The following is a 17,154-nucleotide window of genomic DNA, read 5'->3' on the forward strand; positions in this document are numbered from 1 at the left end:
GGCTTCTGGAAGGCCGTGAGCAGGTTGTGCACCTTCCGGAAGAGCCGCCTGTGCACGCCGGGCGCCGTCTGCAAAGCCGCAAGGCCGGGCGTCACCGCGGGGTGGACGCCGCCCGCCGCCCTCGCGCCGCCCCCGGCCCGAGCAGCGAGCAGCGAGCCGGCCCGGCCTCTGCGCCGCTCCCAGGGACGGCGCGGAGAGCGATTGTTTTTTTTAACTCTGCAGTAATGATGTGAACCACTTTTACTCCCAGATCTGAATAACACCAGAAATCAGTCTTGTCTTCCAGAACGCTGCAAATTCTTCTCTTATAATAATGGCCAAAGAATTAAGCCCGTTTAGCAATTATTTACTGTTTGTAAGTCAGTGCTCGTTAATGTGCAAACCGAAAGCTAATTATGAATTAATATGCCGACTGCATCCAAACAAAGAACAAGACCTTCACAAAAGAAATAAAGGTTAACATTCAGACTCCTGCAACCTGCATCATGGTCTATATTGCAAATAGTGCTGTGCCACACCTGAATTACCAGGTGCTTATCAGACAGGTGAAGGCACACTTTGTATCAAGTTTTGGTTATCCTATATAGACATATGTATGCATGTTTTTGTATCCTATATATATTTTACACCAAAGATGAATTCATCTGGAGAGAAATAAAGTTTAAAATGTTGACTGTTGTATGTTGAATTTCTTCAAACATTCTGGCATCAATAACATGTATGATTGATAGAAGCGAACTGAATACTGATGGTGCTTGTCAAACTATAAAAGCACGGTATTTTTGCCATTTAAAATGATGCAAAATAATGCACTATAGCATTATGCAAGAGCTGAAACATAACAAGGAATGAATTTATGAGCCCAAGACTGTCAGAACTGGCACCAAGACATCTTAGTGATGGGCTCGCTCGAGATCAATTACCTTCAATGAAAATAGGACTATGCAGAAACATGAATAGTTTGAATATACTTCATCAAATCAATACCAACATGAGCAGGACGCAGGGATTTTCAGAAGGAAAAGGAGAAGCACCCACCTCAGCACTCCAGGACCCCGATTCTGTCTTGGACACTCTGTAGGTATAAACGTACCCTTGATGCCTGTGAAAAAGTCAACAGGTATTATTTATTAGTCATTTTTTCTGACAGGTTTCACATGCAGTACACTCTGGTATGGGGCAGTACGCTCTGGTATGCGGGAGACTAACCTTTTCTTAATAAATTCATCCATACGGGCTCTAGTTAGATGTAAAACTGAGACCCAGCTCAGAAGCGTTCAACCCTCTTTTTTTTGGATGAGAGGGATTGCTCTTACCTAGATCTAGTTTAGAGATACTCAGTTATTCCAGGTTAAATGACATTGTTGTGCTTCCTGTCTCAGCATTTTTAGTTTTACTTTTTCAGTGACCTGTTTTTACTGACACATACCAGACATAATTTCTCTGGAAAAAGAAAATGTGTATTATTGTCAGACAACATTGCTCCTATGTATGTGATTTATTTAAATGCAGATGTTCCCAGAAGCAATACCATGAGTGTAATTTATTCGGCAAGCTAGAACCACAAAATCCAGGTAAATTACTTTTTGCCTTGCCAGTACATTCCCAATTCTCAAACACTGATAGAGGAGCCCTTGGACCTTATGAGAGTGTGAAATCTTCCTTCTTTTTAAATCTATTTAGAGTTCTTTGAGAATAAGAAGCCATATGCTAACAGCACAAGACATGCTGATGTCTGGAGTCAGTCCTGCGTCTCCTAAGAACCCAAGACAGTGAATGATTTACATGGTAAAAACGTTACACCAATATCCAAAGATAGATACAACTTAAAAGCAGGGACAATTGATAACAGTTCCATGGGCACAACATTAGTTTAGATGGTATCAGACAAGAAAAAGTGTATTTTATGCTTCATAGATTACATGACTGCACAGCAGGATTTTAGGGACCATGCACTATTTCAGCACCAATTCTTATTCTTATGAAAGCAGAAAAATACTATATTTCTTTCCAACTATGCACAGTGTTACAGTAGTGACTACAAAATAGCAGAAACCATCAATGACACAGATATCATATGACTGCAATTACTTACGCTCCAAGTCATGGCTCCTGGACAAATTCTTATTAAAAAGTCATTATAGCAACCTCTGCAAAGGGGTTTCTGACATAATTTAGCCAAGGAGGAAGTTGTCACACTGCTATAACACCAAAAAGTGGGATGCAGACTCCCAGTTCTGGTTTGCAAACTTTTTCCCCAGCAGACTCCCACTGCGATTGAACGCAGAGGCGTTAAGACGCAAAGCACGTTCCCTCCTGTCCAACCTGCTGGGGACACGAATGGTCGCTGCATCAGCCACAAAACTGCCTTGCTGCTCGTGTAGGGGAATACATGTCTGACAGTAATCCCAGCTTCCCACCACAGCTTCATCCACCTCCTCTTTTTAAGCAAAGGAACATTTTCCCAGAGTCACAGCTCCCCAGCTGGTGCCAGATGGACACGAGAAGCAGCCGGGTGGCCTGGTCGTGCCGTTCACAGACAATCTGTGGGGTTGGTGGAGGGGACCAGCACTGCTGTCCCCCATGTCCCACCCTCGGACAGTCGCGGTGGTTGACAACACAGCTCAAGCTCAGTTGTTTAAAGTACATCCATAGGTAGGCCACCAGATGTGTTCGTGTTCAGAGGAGTCAGTGCCTCCCATTACAGCCCTTAGACCATCTTGCAGTACCACATCTTAAGACTGCCACGAGCTGTGCCTGTATTCTCAGCTTCTCTGGAGTAGCTGATGTTCACGTTATCTTTCTAGAAATCACAAGGGGCTTTCCTGCCACCTATTATATGCAAGATGTCAGTCAATGTACAGGTACTGAAATTAGGATTTTTTTAGGCCATGGAGTAAAGGGAAATACCAAACCCGTTCTTGCATTCTGTCCCCTCTCATTGAAACGGGTATTTGACCATCTTCCTGATGATTTTTCTTTTCAAACCTCAAAACCAACAGAATTGGCTTGTAAAAAATCTAAAACTCATTCTCTTCCCTCCTGTTTTTACTAATACACTGTGAAGATCACCAGTGCTTGTGCTTAGCTGTCCCGAAGCATTCCAAGTGCTTCAATCACTTTAAAATATGATTTTTCCACAAATAGCTCAGTTGCCTGGAAAACTACCATCTGTTGTTTGTCTTTTTCTCTTCCTAAGAGACTGCATGACTTGAAGTGGTTGAGGGGTTCAGGTGCTCAAAGGTCTGATGGCCTTTAGCACACTGCCAGAAGAGTCTACTAGGCTGGACAAGCTGAAAAATAAAAAGTCCAGACAAAGTAATATTCAGGGCCAAAGCAGGATGAGGTATAAGATAGACACCTACCTAACATAAAAAAAAATTCCAACTGTAAAATAACTCAGCCAAACCTGGGGAAAGCACAAATGATAATACAGATAAAATCTGTGAGAGAAAAAGGAACAAGAATTTGGGAACATGGACGCTTTGAGCATGATGTGGAGCATGAGAGGAACATGACATCATTGCTGTCACAGCCTTGCCAGTGACAAGTGAGAGCTTCAATTCACTTGGCAAATCTGCATTTTTTTTCCCAGAGGAGGAAAGACTGCAAGGCATGAAGGGGGTTTACCTTGCTTAAGCTGAAAAATGCAATGTTCTCCTCTGTTGTTGGCTCTGAAGCCGTCAGTAAACAAAGCCCTTACATGCAAAGGGAGATGACACAGGAGCACTATAGATGCTTCTTCCAAGGAAACGGACCAAGGAATAAGGATGTGTTTTGTTAAGAATGTGAACAACTAGGTCTTCCCATCAAAACACTTTCCGTCAGGATCTCTGTTTCCACAAAATGAAGGCTTTTCTGATAATTACTCTCATAACAAATATGATCTTATCAAAACTTTCTGTTAAACAGCAGGAACTTACCTCATTACCACTTCAAAGTGCTTTCTACCTTGAGTGTGTGAGTGACATGATTTTGATGAACCAAATTCTCTTTACTGTTACATGGCACAGTCTCCCATGAGAAAAATCTTATGATTTAAGCTACCCAACATAAATTGAGATCAGTGGGCTGAAGGAGGAACAAGATGTTTTTCTTTAAACAAAAATCAGAAGAAAAAATTAAAAATTGAGACTGTGTAGGACACTTACCTTCCAACTAGCAAAAGACATAACACCAGGTGAAAGCAAGGAGAAAAGTGCACTTACTGGCCCTCATGGCACGCCTCAGGAGATGAGAAATTCCCCAGTCACCATCAGGGGACAGCTCAGTTTTCTACAGGTTACTCAGTTCGTGGCAGAAAAAGGCTCATTTACCAGATGGCCCCATGTGTGGTGGCAGCAAACCAAGCTGCTGAAGCCAGTGAACCAAGCACCACGTGGCCTGGCACAGCTGTACCCCTGGGTCTGGTGGCCGCTCTCCCTCCACCACGGCTCATGCATCAAGGCCATTGCCCATATAGAGCCAGGACCTGACCTCCTCCCCCAGCAAGGGAAAACCAAGGAGAAGGACACACAGCAGGTCAATGAGAGGAGGACTTCAGGCGGACTCTTAGTGACATTTGCTTGTCATGGTTTCTTTGAGGAGGACCTCGCGCCCAGGCAAAGACCTGACGAAAGGCAACCCTGCCCTTTTGTCTGGCCTCGGGACTGCTACAAGCCTGATTCACTATCGCAGAGGTCCCGTTTTGTGCCAGTGAGACTCAAGTAATCAGACATAATAATCCTGAACTAGCAGCTTGATGAACTGAGCCCCTGCAGGTTCTCGATCAAAGGTGAAAGATGCTGGTGCATCTTGCAAATGCTGGTGAGGTGAAGTAGAAAATAACTCTTGCTAAAAAGACAGCATTGGGCAGCACTTAAAAAAGAGTAGTTTAGCCCCCACTGATGATTTTTATCTCATCTCACATATTTCAGATTTTTTTTTCATCTCCATAAAGCACAAAGGATGTGTTATACCAACTGGGAACAACACTATCACTGTCTCTGTTGCAATACCAAAATTAGGAAAACTTTTTGTCAAATGAAAATCTAGGAAAAGTTCTTATGACGGGAAACAGTCCAATTTGTATTACAGGGGTTTTTTTTCTTTATAGATAGATAATTCCTCCCAAAGCGCTACAAAGGCATCTTTCACAGATGACATACCGAGACAGCATCTGTCTACCTGTCCTTTCCACTCCTGCTTTTCAACTGTGATCAGACTTGCTAAAGCTGTATTTTCTTTAACAGGTGAATAATTACAATCTTCTGCACCACTGAAATAGCTAGAGGATATTAGCCGCATGCTGCAGCTTAAAATTAACCATGACATTTTGGCTGCATGGTACATTTTAGAATCATTTCCAAATGTTTTGCAACTCAGTTGGGAAATCTTATTAAACTAATTTGTATTCATTTCTGAGTCCAAAATGGAATATAAAGGGATAAAGACAGAGAGATGGGGGAAAAGCAATGTCAGCAATAAATGACATCAATTTCCTTCTCTTTACATCTCTCTCTTTTCTGATGTCTTTGCGCTATAATAATCAACTCTTCTTACCTGGTGTATTTGCATCCTGACCTCACCTTGGGATTTCAACTAGACGATATGGCTTAAGAATGAGCTGGCTGTGCAACCTGTGAATAATGGTCCTGAGCACTAGGAGGGGCCCATACTTGGTGCCTTTCAGGCTTTTGCTCATGGGTGTCACCTCAACCTAATTTGGGGTGGAGGATGGACAAGCAAAATGAGGGTGTTTGTTAGGAAAAACAATGTATTTTCCATATTAAAAAAAAAAAAAGTCTTCCAAATGTTGTTTGGGGAAATTGGGGGGGGGGGTATGCAATTTTTAAAGCAAGACTGAAAATTTCCTCGAAGGTATGTCTCCTGGGATCTCCAGGACCATGCAGTAGTGGCTGTCGAGGCTGGTTAGCAGTCGTCAGCTCCACTCTGCTGGGCTGGCCACATCTGGGATGCACAGCTAAAGCAGCGCCGTGACTTCACACCTAGAGATGTCGCCTGGCTTGGATCAGGGGGGACAAAAACTGGAACATGATTGAGACTGGGGCTCTCGGAGAGGAAGATTGGGCCTGGGCTGCGATGATGCTGGCGTGGAAGGAAAGCAAAGGGGCTCTGCAACCGTGTGAGCCAGGCAAGGAAACAGGGAGCACGGCCGGCGCCAGGGCCACCAGCACGGACCATGGCACAGCAGCAAAAGGTGAGGCCAACCTGCACAGGGCGGTGTCTGTGAGAAAAAGGCAGTCTTTAGCAGGAGCCCACAGACCACTGAGTTAAAGGCCCATTAGCTAACACCCACGCAAAAGGGGGCGAATTAAGGCTTCAGGAGCCACCTGTAACTTCATCGTGTCCTAAATTGTGTGTTGGTTTTCTGCTTCATTTTCTTTCTTTCTTTTTTAATTGTTATGCTTCTGCCTGGTTTATTTATCATGGAAAGGTCAAAAAGTCTTGTTAGTTAATGCAGGAGAAAATCCGATTTAAGCTTACAGCTCTTCCCTCTGTCCTGGAATTTGCATTTTCTGGTTGACAAGCAGCCTGGTTCCCAGCTCACTTAGGTCTCAGGCATACAATCAAGGTACAGCAGCTTAACAATTACCACCCATCAGCTGACCCAGGCTGAAGAAACAGCACTCACATCGAGATGACGTGCAAGCTATATTTTCCATGTCAGCAAGAGTGAATAAAATAGTTTAAAATGGTGTTTACAAGATCTGAAAAGCCCAGCAGTTACTACTGCTTGCCTTGCAGTAGCTCTCTATATACCCCCACTGGAATTTAAACTTCTGTTGCTGATTTCCTTACAGACACTTTTTTGTGGCAAAAATTTACCTTGAGCATAAAACCGTAACTAGCATTAGCTCACCATAATACAATGGCATTATAAAGCAAATGCGTTGTCTTGGCGTTCTGTCCTGTAACTAATGGAAGTCTAAAACAGCATGTCAAATCTCGTGAAACACCTCTGAATTCACACACAGTTTGCTGTGGAAGATTGTCAGCACCTTCGTCGCTTGGCCCCTCCTAACTATGAGTAGCAGAGCTGCTGACTGACCTACTGAGCAAATCCGTAGCCTTCGCAAGGCAGCTTATGTCTGGCTGGTACAAGGTGAAGCCAGCTATAAGTGATGTCCCAAATAGGAATTTCTTCAAATTTGGAAATAAAATGAGAATTGATCCAAGTCTGAGCCAATAAACTGAAGAAACTCACTTTACGGCGAGTCAGCAGCCAAATTTCACATACTATTATGCCCTGCAGAAATTTCCTTTCCTCACAAAGGGAAAAACTCACAAAATAAGGTGACATTTCTTTCATTTTAGGCCAAACTGACTTGAACAGCAATAGATAAAACACTGTCAATATCACTATAAATGTTACTGTTTCATATTTCTATGAAATAATAATAATAATTTAGGAATAATTCAGGAATAGGAGTCATTTGGTGCAGCTGCGTATTAGATTTCTTGTTTTTCTCAGAGAAAGGTAGGCATGGCTCTGACCATAAAATTCCTGCACCTGAAATCATTGCTCAAAATAAATCCTCAAAACTCAAGCCTGCAAAATGAGGATAGAGCTAATCTAGGTTCTGCTATCCAGCTATTTTACCCATTCTTTCTAGGTTTGCACAGTGATTACCCACTGTTCAGATCATCTACCTTTCTAAGATCTTTCTAAGAAAATCCACTGGAATAGCTGAAAGCCACTAAAAAAGGTATTCTCAGCAAAGGCAAAGCTCACTCTGATTAGCAGGGAGCTGAAAGGAGCAAGGAGCTCACCTCAGTAAATTTAGCACTGTGCTGTAAAAGTTTTTCATAGCAGAAAATAGTGTGTGATATTTGCAATGGCAACCTTGAATTGAGAAGCTCCTCCTCAGAGAGAAGCTTTTGTTCCAAATTACATTTTAAATGCTGATGATTATTATGTGCAGTGTTATAATAAATGCAATTATTCTGCCATTTCAATCAGAAATATTACATGGAAAACAAAAGATACGCTAAGCTGAAGCTGACTCGTGATGGTGTATTACACCTTCACGCTGCACAGCTGATACATCTGCTGCATTAGAAAGTTTCAGCACGTTGCCTGAACTTGTGCGCTGTGGTCATGGTGACAGAAAACATAGCACGTGTAAAATCTGATCGGACTGCAGCCTATCCCTGTTACCATTATTGTTGCTTCAGGAGCTCTAAACAGTTTTCTATTCCAGTTTTTGATTATTCTCCACAAATTGAATGCAGCCCAGTACATGAATGGCTGATTTCAAACAAATAACCTGAACATATGATTTGACAAGTATGTCATGTTTACCTGAACACTCACTCAGAAATGTTTAAAGGTCTGAAACAACTACTAACATTTCAAGTATATGAATTTTAAGACCCAAACTACAAATGTTTTATCTTTGCCAATTCAAGCATGAGCTGCTTGTTTCTGCATGCCCACTCATATATCTGTAGAGGAAAGTGATGCTTTTGGCACTCTCAGCCATTTTAGTCATGCATTTCTTCAGGCACAGTTTAAGAGGCTGCTTCCCAAACTAGCCAACGTTATTGTGTCCTGTGTCCCATGTTGACTTCATTAGAAGCAATGTGCACAGAGGATTTCTGAGAGTGCTAAAAATGTCAAGCAGGGTATTGAGTGAAGAGGAAAACATACCAGTAAAGAAAGCTCCCTGGAACAATCAGGTTCTGATATTAAAACCCTGGAGTACTGCATATAGTGTCTAACATGTTTACAGGTCGGACTTAGATATTTTTTAAAGCATAAACATTTCTTCTAGCCTAGTTTTCAAGAACAGCAAAAATCTTCTTGCTTTTCAGTGCAACCATAAAAATTTCCAGGAAATCATTGTGCTCTTCTGTTAACATGTTCAAAATGTGATGAACAACAGCCTTACAGTATATATTATCAGTTTAATAATGCTATTCATACAATGAAGATCTTGGGAGCATTTGATTTTAGGAACCTTGGAAAAGTTTGCAGGCAGCACCTCCATTTACAAGAGCCCCATGGGACCCCGCTGCAAATCAAAACCATTCCATTCTTCCATGCCTGGTTTTATTGTGGTCTTAAAATATTAATGAAAGTGGGTTCTTTGTGCTTTGCCACAGCCACACCAAAAAACACGGTCTCTTTGAAGGCTTGCATGCATGCAGGGTGCACACTGTGGCAGTAGAAAGCAGCATTCAATAAAAATAAGGCAGTACTTAGGAGAAACAAAGAAGAGAGGAAGCCGAGTTTTCTAGATAAGTGCTCAAACAACAGGGGCCTGCCTGCCACCATTACCCATCGCTATAGCTCAGGTTTTATGCTACTACCTGTCTTTTTTATGCTTGCCCTGTAAAATCAGTGTCAATCGTAAGGGCTTCACGAAGTCTTTGACTCTTCTCCCTTTTAAAGGTCAGGGCTCCACTTTTTAATTGGAAGAAGAAAAGGCAATTGAGCCTGGCCATAAACATCGCTGCCTTTATTACGTGCCTGAGGAGGTTCAAAGGCTGCCAAAATATGTCAGGGTTTTTTGGGGGGTACCCAGGGGAGGGGAGGGGGTGACATCAACTTATGAAATCTCTTGGAAAAATGAGACATTGCTTGAGCCCGAGCACGGCAGCAGCTGTCGCAGGACTTACTGCTTGCTGCAGCCTGAGCTGGGAGAGCCGGGCTCACATGCCCATGAGCTCACACTGATCACTGTGACAGCCTCCAAATATTCATTTAATGACTTTTTGAACAAATGTTTCTTTTCTTTTGATCAAAAACATGACATTTTATTTTGACGACTCTCTTCTCCTCCCCTGGAAAAAAACTAAGAAGCATTGGGTCTGGGGAGCTGGGGGATTTGGGGTTTGTTTTGTGTTACTTCTTTCTCTGCTGTAATTCCAGGGAAGTGCAGGGAGATGGAGAAGACACAGACTGAAAATGTTTTGATTTTGGAAAATGGAATGTTTTGCTCTTTTTCTTTCACATGACATTTTCATTTCCATTAGAAATTTTCACCTGAAAGATGTATATTTTTTTGTTTAGCTCTGATATTTGTTATGACTTATCTAATGGCTTACAAGCTTTGTTTCACAAGCGTCAAAGATTACTTGAGGGTGACTACACTTCTGGAAAATACATGTTTTGTCTAATCTTAATATGTCTAGGTATTCCTAGAGTGATCTTCAGCACAGATTATGGACAGAGATATAAATTTCTGAATAACTTTGTCATTCCTAATCATTTTAATTATTTACTTATGAGGAAGTATAAAACAACTGAGAAATACTTTCTTTTATTTTCTTTTTCAAAAATAGCGAATGCAACAACTGCATGTTTCCCTCTTGTTTTTTACCAAAGCTCTTGTGCACATACATGCTTGTCACCTGGGTCACCCTGTGTCTGTTCTTCTGATTAGAATTTGGGGGGTTGGGTCCGTTGGTTTATTTTGCCAAATCCAGGCTTTGCATTCTCCATTGAATACATCTCTAATGCCTTCCCGACTTGCTCCTCCAGTTTCTCTACAAAAGTGTTCTGCTTTAGTAAACTTTTGCCCGTTAAAGCACTTCTCTAGTTTATGGCACACATTTCTCTAAACTGTCATTGCTATCTTCGGTGTGAGACCATTTCCTGGTATCTTTATGATAACTGTCTTCAAAGTTATTGTGTGATACGTTGTTTACTGTATCATCTATTTCTTACACAATGTTCTGAATTGAAGTATCCAGAAGTATTGGAAACAAGGCTTAACACTGGCATTTTTCAGCCAGCTATATTGGATCATAGTTGTGCTAACATTTTTCATTTAATTTCTTAGCTGGATTTATCCAAGATGCTATTGAACATTTCCCTCATACATTAGGGATTATAAAACATTTTTGAGAACCTATATTCTATAAGAAGCCTGAATAATATGTAGCTGGAATATTTTTTTACCTCTACCCCTTTGCTCATCGTGTGTATCTCTGAGTACAGAGCTATAACATGAAGGTCCTATAATTTCCAGAAACAGTTAGGTAGGATTCTGTTCCTTATTGAATTCTTTTTTCTTTTCCTCCAAAGCTTGGAAAGGCCCATAGTTAACAAACCTTTCTGTTCTTCCTATTTTCATTTTATATATCTTATTTCACTCAAGAAATTTCATCCTAAGAACATAAATTGCCATTAATATAGCAAAAAAATCCCAACTGATTGCATGCAGATGAAAGTCTTTGTTATATACTTACATCCTGATTTAGACTAATGATGGACTTTTATTTTAGGCTTCTCTGTTTTATGCAGTATTGTAACATTCTGCTTGACCCTTTTTCTAATTCCTTAGTGTTTCGTCTGCACTGAATGACTTCTGAGTGTTAAGGAGATATATCACCATTTCCTCTGATATTTATTTAAAAAGGATTCTGCTTTTATTGCCTGTCTCCTCACTGGAATCATAACACTCCTTACCTCTTTCTACAGCTATTCCATTTTCCTTTATCTCAGGATGCTTCATATTTCCCATTTTTCAGCTTGCTAGTAAAGGCTGAGGTAAAGTATTTGTTAGAAGTGGTATTCAGCTTCTGATTTCATGGGAGAAGAAAGAATACATCTTCTGCCATGAAGACCTTTCCCTAAAAGAAGGGGTGGTATTTGTGGATCGCCTATAACCTTCTCACGTGTCTCCATTAACTGGGTTACATCACAGGAATAATAATGCTCACTCAGGGTTTAATTACAGGTTGCTTGAAATGTATTCAACACCTTTGGGGAAAACTTGACCTATGACTTTTTCTTATCTATTTTTCTGCTTGGTACCTCTAAGTGCTGTCTTTGCTATCTGTTAGTAAATTTCTTGCTGGTACGAAAACAGTTTTCTCTCGTATTTCTTCCCCCAATTTTCAGTTTTTAACTGAAGTAAGAAGCAATCTATTTAGCCTTGATAGATACATCTTTGTCCTTTCAGTACAACTGTACTGCATCGTGCAGTGCTGACTCTCAGGACTTTTCATTCTTCAGCTTTTGCCAAAAGTAGGGTAATTAAAATGCCTCATTAAAATAAGGTCCTATGACTTTACAGTCCCACAGCTGTTGGAGAAACCTCTCTACCCTCTTTCTGACAGACCATCCAATCGAATCTTTCCTCTTTTACCCCAGTTGATGAAACATTACCGCTTAGTTCATTACCCACCACTGTTTCATGTACTTTGGCAGCAGTTTACACTACGTTTGATCACCCGGGGAACGCACAGCCTGACAGACAGCGCCCAGAAGTGAAGGCAAGCCTTCGCCCTGGGTGGTGATGACTTGCGCTGCCATTTCCGACTACCTCCCCAAAACAGGAGGAGTTGGGGATATTGATAAATATGCTGACAGGCAGGTTGGAGAAGCAGAAGACAATTGTCGAAAAGCAAGAGGATGAGAAGCAACACACGCCGTCCTCAAGCCAAGCCGCCTGGCTCGTCTCCACTATAGCCTCCTTGGCCCTTCCTCCACGCTCCCAAACTTGCCTTCTCTCTCTGGTTTATGCCCGTTAGAAGTGTGGGCTCTGCAAGGCAAAACCTCTTCTGCTTAGTTCTGCAAAGGACCCCACACCCCTCACGTGTTCCTCCACCTTATGTCAATGCGAGGGAGCTAAATTCTCACGTGTCTTTGCAAACAGCAATATTAAGGCGTTTTCCTTCACGGCTATGTGGGAACGCCACATACTGTGAACGCACTGGTGGAAACGAGCACCCCTGCAGACACCAGCTGGTGGCCTGCTGGATGGTCTCCATGCGACCAGTCCTTCAGCCACCGGCTCGACGTGTGACAGAGACAACCTGATCTCGCCGGGATGCGGCGAGGAGGCGACAGCAGCGACGCAGGGGAGATGCCCGGCTCGCTATACTCACAGCACGCAGAGGCAGTACACGCCCGGGATGCTCTCGCTGTCCCTCAGCAGGTAGCTGCCGTCTACCCCCGATGCCAGCAGCAGCTTCTCGCCGGCCTCCCGCGTGATGTTGCCGTGGTACACTGGCAGCGACTCCATGGCGGCCCAGCCCCTGGAGGCCCTGTCCCAACGTGGTGGATGCGGCGATGCTCACGGCGCGCGGTGCTGCCTCCAACTGCTCCTCAGCTGCTGGCTCCTGTCAGCATCTGTGACTCAATGGTAGATGTAAACAGGATGTGTTCACACCTCGAGTGCCTTTTGGGGCTGGTGGGGAGGCATAGCGCTGAGGAAAGAGTGAGGAACGAACATGACTTTTTTTTTTTTTCTCTTTTGTCAGGCTGTGACGTGCTCACAATCTTACACCAAGGTGCCATTTCAAACACTGCCCTCACTCGCGCAGCCCAAGGCTCGACGGAGACACGCGGTGACAAAGCGCGCAAAGGCCGTGAGCCCACAGTGAAAATAGATGGGACCAGTGGCCCTTCCCCAGCTGTCCAGCAAGCACGCAGTCTGGTCTGGGTTTCGGAGCGCCAACATCACAGCACCACCGGCTAGCGTCTGCAGTGAGGCATGTGTCTCTTCTGGGCCTAAAGCAAACGCTGGAGCCCAGAAGGGTGGAACGGGCCCACAGTAGGCGCCTGCGGGGCGCCGCGGCACGAGTGCGGCCACAGCCGCCGGCCCCAGCGGGCGCCCAAAGGTGCCATGGGGTGCTTGGGAAGCAAGGACACTTTTTTAACCTGTTCTCTCTCAAATCTTTATTACCACATGCAAAACCCCCCATTCTGGCTAGTGTGCCTGGCCTTGTGTGGCCCCTGGCCCTGAGCCAGAGCAGCAGGGGACTGGCAAGCTCAAAACATCTCACCGGCCCGCAGCCCCCTGCAGACAGCCTGGCAGAGGTGCGGGAAGCCGCGGAAACAAGCCGGCGACGATTTCCCCAGCCCTGCGCCCGCCCCTGCCCCGGGCTGGCGGCGCAGAGCAGGCACCGCGGGCTGCTCCTGCGGCTGCTCCGAAGGAAAGCCAGCCCCGGTGCGGGAACGGCGCTGTTCGGTGCTGTGCACACACTCTTAATGTCAGAGACACTGATCACTTCTGCTCGGAGGCAGGTGATGCTTTATTCCCAGCGCTCTGGCACACTAACCGCAGGGTGCTCAGGGCTGTATACTTTATGGACCCCGTCTGACATTTCAAAATGTTTTTCCTTCAGCTTTTCGAAACAGCCTGCAGCTCAGTGTGGGCTCCCCGGCGGACGGAGGCAGCAGCCTCCTCGCAGCCGGGAGGCCCCGCACATCCTTCCTGGCCCCATCGCGAGCAGCTGCTCTAGCGCGATGCGCCAGTCGGTAGCAGGAATCCAGAGACATGGCAGAAAAAGATGTTTCTCACCACTCCTGTGGTCACACACGTTTCCTTGGCGCGCTTGTAATTTGAAACCTCTGATACACGCCTGCTTGCAAATGGCTCTGTTTGCAAACAGGCTGAAAATTTACTTTTTCCCCTTAGATCTTTCCACTCATGGAAAAACTGAGCCTGCTTGCTGAAGCCGAACGGCACCACATGGCAGCACCAAGGCTGCAGAGCTCCTCCGTCCCACCAGGCTCTGCAGGCTGCAATGAGCTCGAGACTGAACTCATCCCAGGAGTACCCCCCCCCCCAAACTCACCCGGCAAGCCATGTTGTCACGTCTTATGTATTTACTCAAAACTCTGCAAACTGAGTGTAAAAGTGGTAGAATACACTAAAATACAGCATTAAGTGCAGGTCATGTTTATGACTGATTAAACATCATTTCAAAGTGAGTTTGTTAGCAAGGTAGGGCAAAACAAAATCATCTTACCCAGTTGTTCACAGAATGCTGTGTCCTGGTTGAAAAAATAGGTCTATTGCGACACAAATCTTAGGAACAAAGAATAAAAAACAAGGGAATAAAATCAAACCAAAAATAAGGGGTTTTTTTTAAGGTTTCCATCAATCAAAATATTTTCTCTTGATCCTTTCAAAGTGTGTATCTTTCAAATCGGACCTTAAAAATAGCTTTTCCTTACAAATATTTCTTTCAAACTCCATGTAACTGTTTGTTTTGGGGGTGGGCATTTGCTGTCCAGAATGTCACCGGGTAGCTCAGATGTAGAGCAGCGCACGCCGGTCACTAATGGCAAAGCTGCAGCTTTCCCAGAGGCTCTGGGAGCCTCTTTCCCGCAGCGACACTCAGACTAGGGACTGCCTCCTGCTTGGGACCGCCGGGGCTGAGAAGGCTGAGCAAAATCTCAGCTTAAAAGGGACTGAAAACTTCAACTGCTCTGTTTACGGCTGTTCAGGCTTGTTACATAGATTTTCATTACCCCATTCAGGTGAACCTGGGGACTCAGCTTTCCTGATTATTTTTTAAAATCAGTTGTTAAAGTATTTGCACAACAAAGTAGAGCTGCTGCCTACTGCAAATGGGATTAATGTGAATGGTGACAAGGTATAAGCAAAGCACCATTCCCTCATAAAGCTGCTGCATATTTTTTTCTCCTTTTTCAAACTGTGTGTACTCGATGGGATTTCATCTAACTTTCCCATTTCTCAGCCTATTTTCAATATTAATCATTGATTTCTGAAGTATGTGTGTTGTTAGCTGGAAAGGAAAGCAACCAGAATCATCCAATGTTGCAGATGTCATTTTCCCACTCATTGATTTCAACCAAGGCATTTGTAGAAAATTATAAAACTTTTGACTATGAGAAGCTCTCTTAATTGTGGAGTCACAGTATTACCTGACTGATCTGCATACTTCCAGCAGTTTGATGAAGAAGCATCTATTACTGAAAAAGAAAGGGCTGTAAACACTGAACCTTGCTTACGCTAGGTAGAGAACCCACAAAACTCCCACCAACAAGCCCCAAAGCCAAGGCTTCCATACAAATCCCTTAATGCCACACTGATTAGGGGATATGCAGCTTTTAAGAAGTAATTGAAATGTTGAGCTATGTGACAAATGACACTAGGTAAGCGCCAAGGCATAGAGCACAATACAAACTGCTCCAAAACCAATGACATTGGTGCTGCCTGGGCTAAGAGAGATAGTGTGACACTGCTGTTGCTATTCTGCACCGTACCACTGAGCCTGGAGAAACCCTCCCTTGTGTCAAACAAGTTGTCTTCACTGCAACTTTGCACAGCTGAAACCCAGTCAGACTCATACTAACTGCTCCATTTTTTTATCCACTTATTTTGAAACAAAATGCAACAGAATTATTGCTTGCAATCCTATTTCACGATGCTGCACTCACTCAGGCTGAGAATGCAAACTGCGAAATACAGCAGAAGGCTCTGGAGAGTAGGAGAAACAACTGAGAATCAAGCATCGAAGGGGTGCTGCTCCTGTCAGGACTTAGCCTCCATTGCCTTCTAGTGGAAATGGGTGACTTCTTTAAGCATCCCAAGGCCGGCTCTGTAGGATGCTGGACAGTCCCTTCTCTTGCTTGGTTTGGAGAGCATTCAGCATATTCGTGCATGCCACAGCTTTGGCCTCAGCTAAATCAGTCAAGTTAGCAGTCCCTGCAGTATGCTATGAAAAATTTATCTAAAAAATACATGAAGGAAAGGAAGCACTTTAAAGTGCTCTGAAATATTTGGCCATGAAAAACAGGCTTAGAAAGATAGGCCTGCATAGACCTCTTGGGTCATCAAGTCTAGTTCCCTGCTATCATCTTAGCCAAACGCATCATATAATCCCTTTCAGCAACTCATTATACTCTGTCTTAAAAGTAGCTCAGGGTTTGTTGTTGTCGTTGTTCCCATTGCTCTCATTGGAAAGCAATTGCAGAACATCACTGTTCTGTTGTTTGGAAACATGCTTCCAATTTCCAACCTAAAGTTATTCATGGCCAATTTATACTCATTTGTTCTCATGCCAGTGTTGTCCTTTAGTTTAAATAGATGTTTTCTGTTCCTGAAGCTTAGGCCCATGAGTTATTTATAGAGCCCTCCCTCAACCTTCATTTTCCCAAACTCCTCTCATAGTTAGGGCTCTCCCTTCTCATGGTCAATCTAATAGTCTTTCTCTGTAGCTTCTCAAAAGTGAAACGAATAATTTGTGACTAGTGTGCAATATCCTGGCTAAACTCCACAAAGTGCCTCATACACCATTACTGGTACTTTGTTACTCTGGTGCAAATGCCTTGCTTTGTATGTTCTATGTCCCCTTCTTAGTCATTTCTTACCTATAAGCATCCAGGTATAGTAGAATCCTGGTTAACAAGCCCGAGGGGAACTGGTACTCAAATCCTTATGA

At 43.7% G+C, this 17,154-nt stretch overlaps 1 protein-coding gene across 1 annotated transcript in view; it reads right to left on the reverse strand.

The window, feature by feature from the left end:
- The window catches only part of SH2D1A (SH2 domain containing 1A), a 20,133-nt gene extending 5,853 nt beyond the window's left edge, over positions 1-14,280 (reverse strand). The window contains exons 1-4 of the mRNA XM_026089537.1: positions 14,262-14,280; positions 12,844-13,164; positions 1,039-1,102; positions 4-68 (exon numbers count right to left, since the gene is read on the reverse strand). Of these exons, the coding sequence (XP_025945322.1) occupies positions 4-68; positions 1,039-1,102; positions 12,844-12,980 (266 nt within the window). The 5' untranslated portion in view covers positions 12,981-13,164; positions 14,262-14,280. The remainder of the gene's footprint in view (positions 1-3; positions 69-1,038; positions 1,103-12,843; positions 13,165-14,261) is intronic.
- Positions 14,281-17,154: the final 2,874 nt, after the last annotated feature.

This window comes from Apteryx rowi, unplaced genomic scaffold, assembly GCF_003343035.1.
Source record: "Apteryx rowi isolate R43461 unplaced genomic scaffold, aptRow1 scaffold_82, whole genome shotgun sequence".
Classification (NCBI taxonomy): Eukaryota; Metazoa; Chordata; class Aves; order Apterygiformes; family Apterygidae; genus Apteryx; species Apteryx rowi.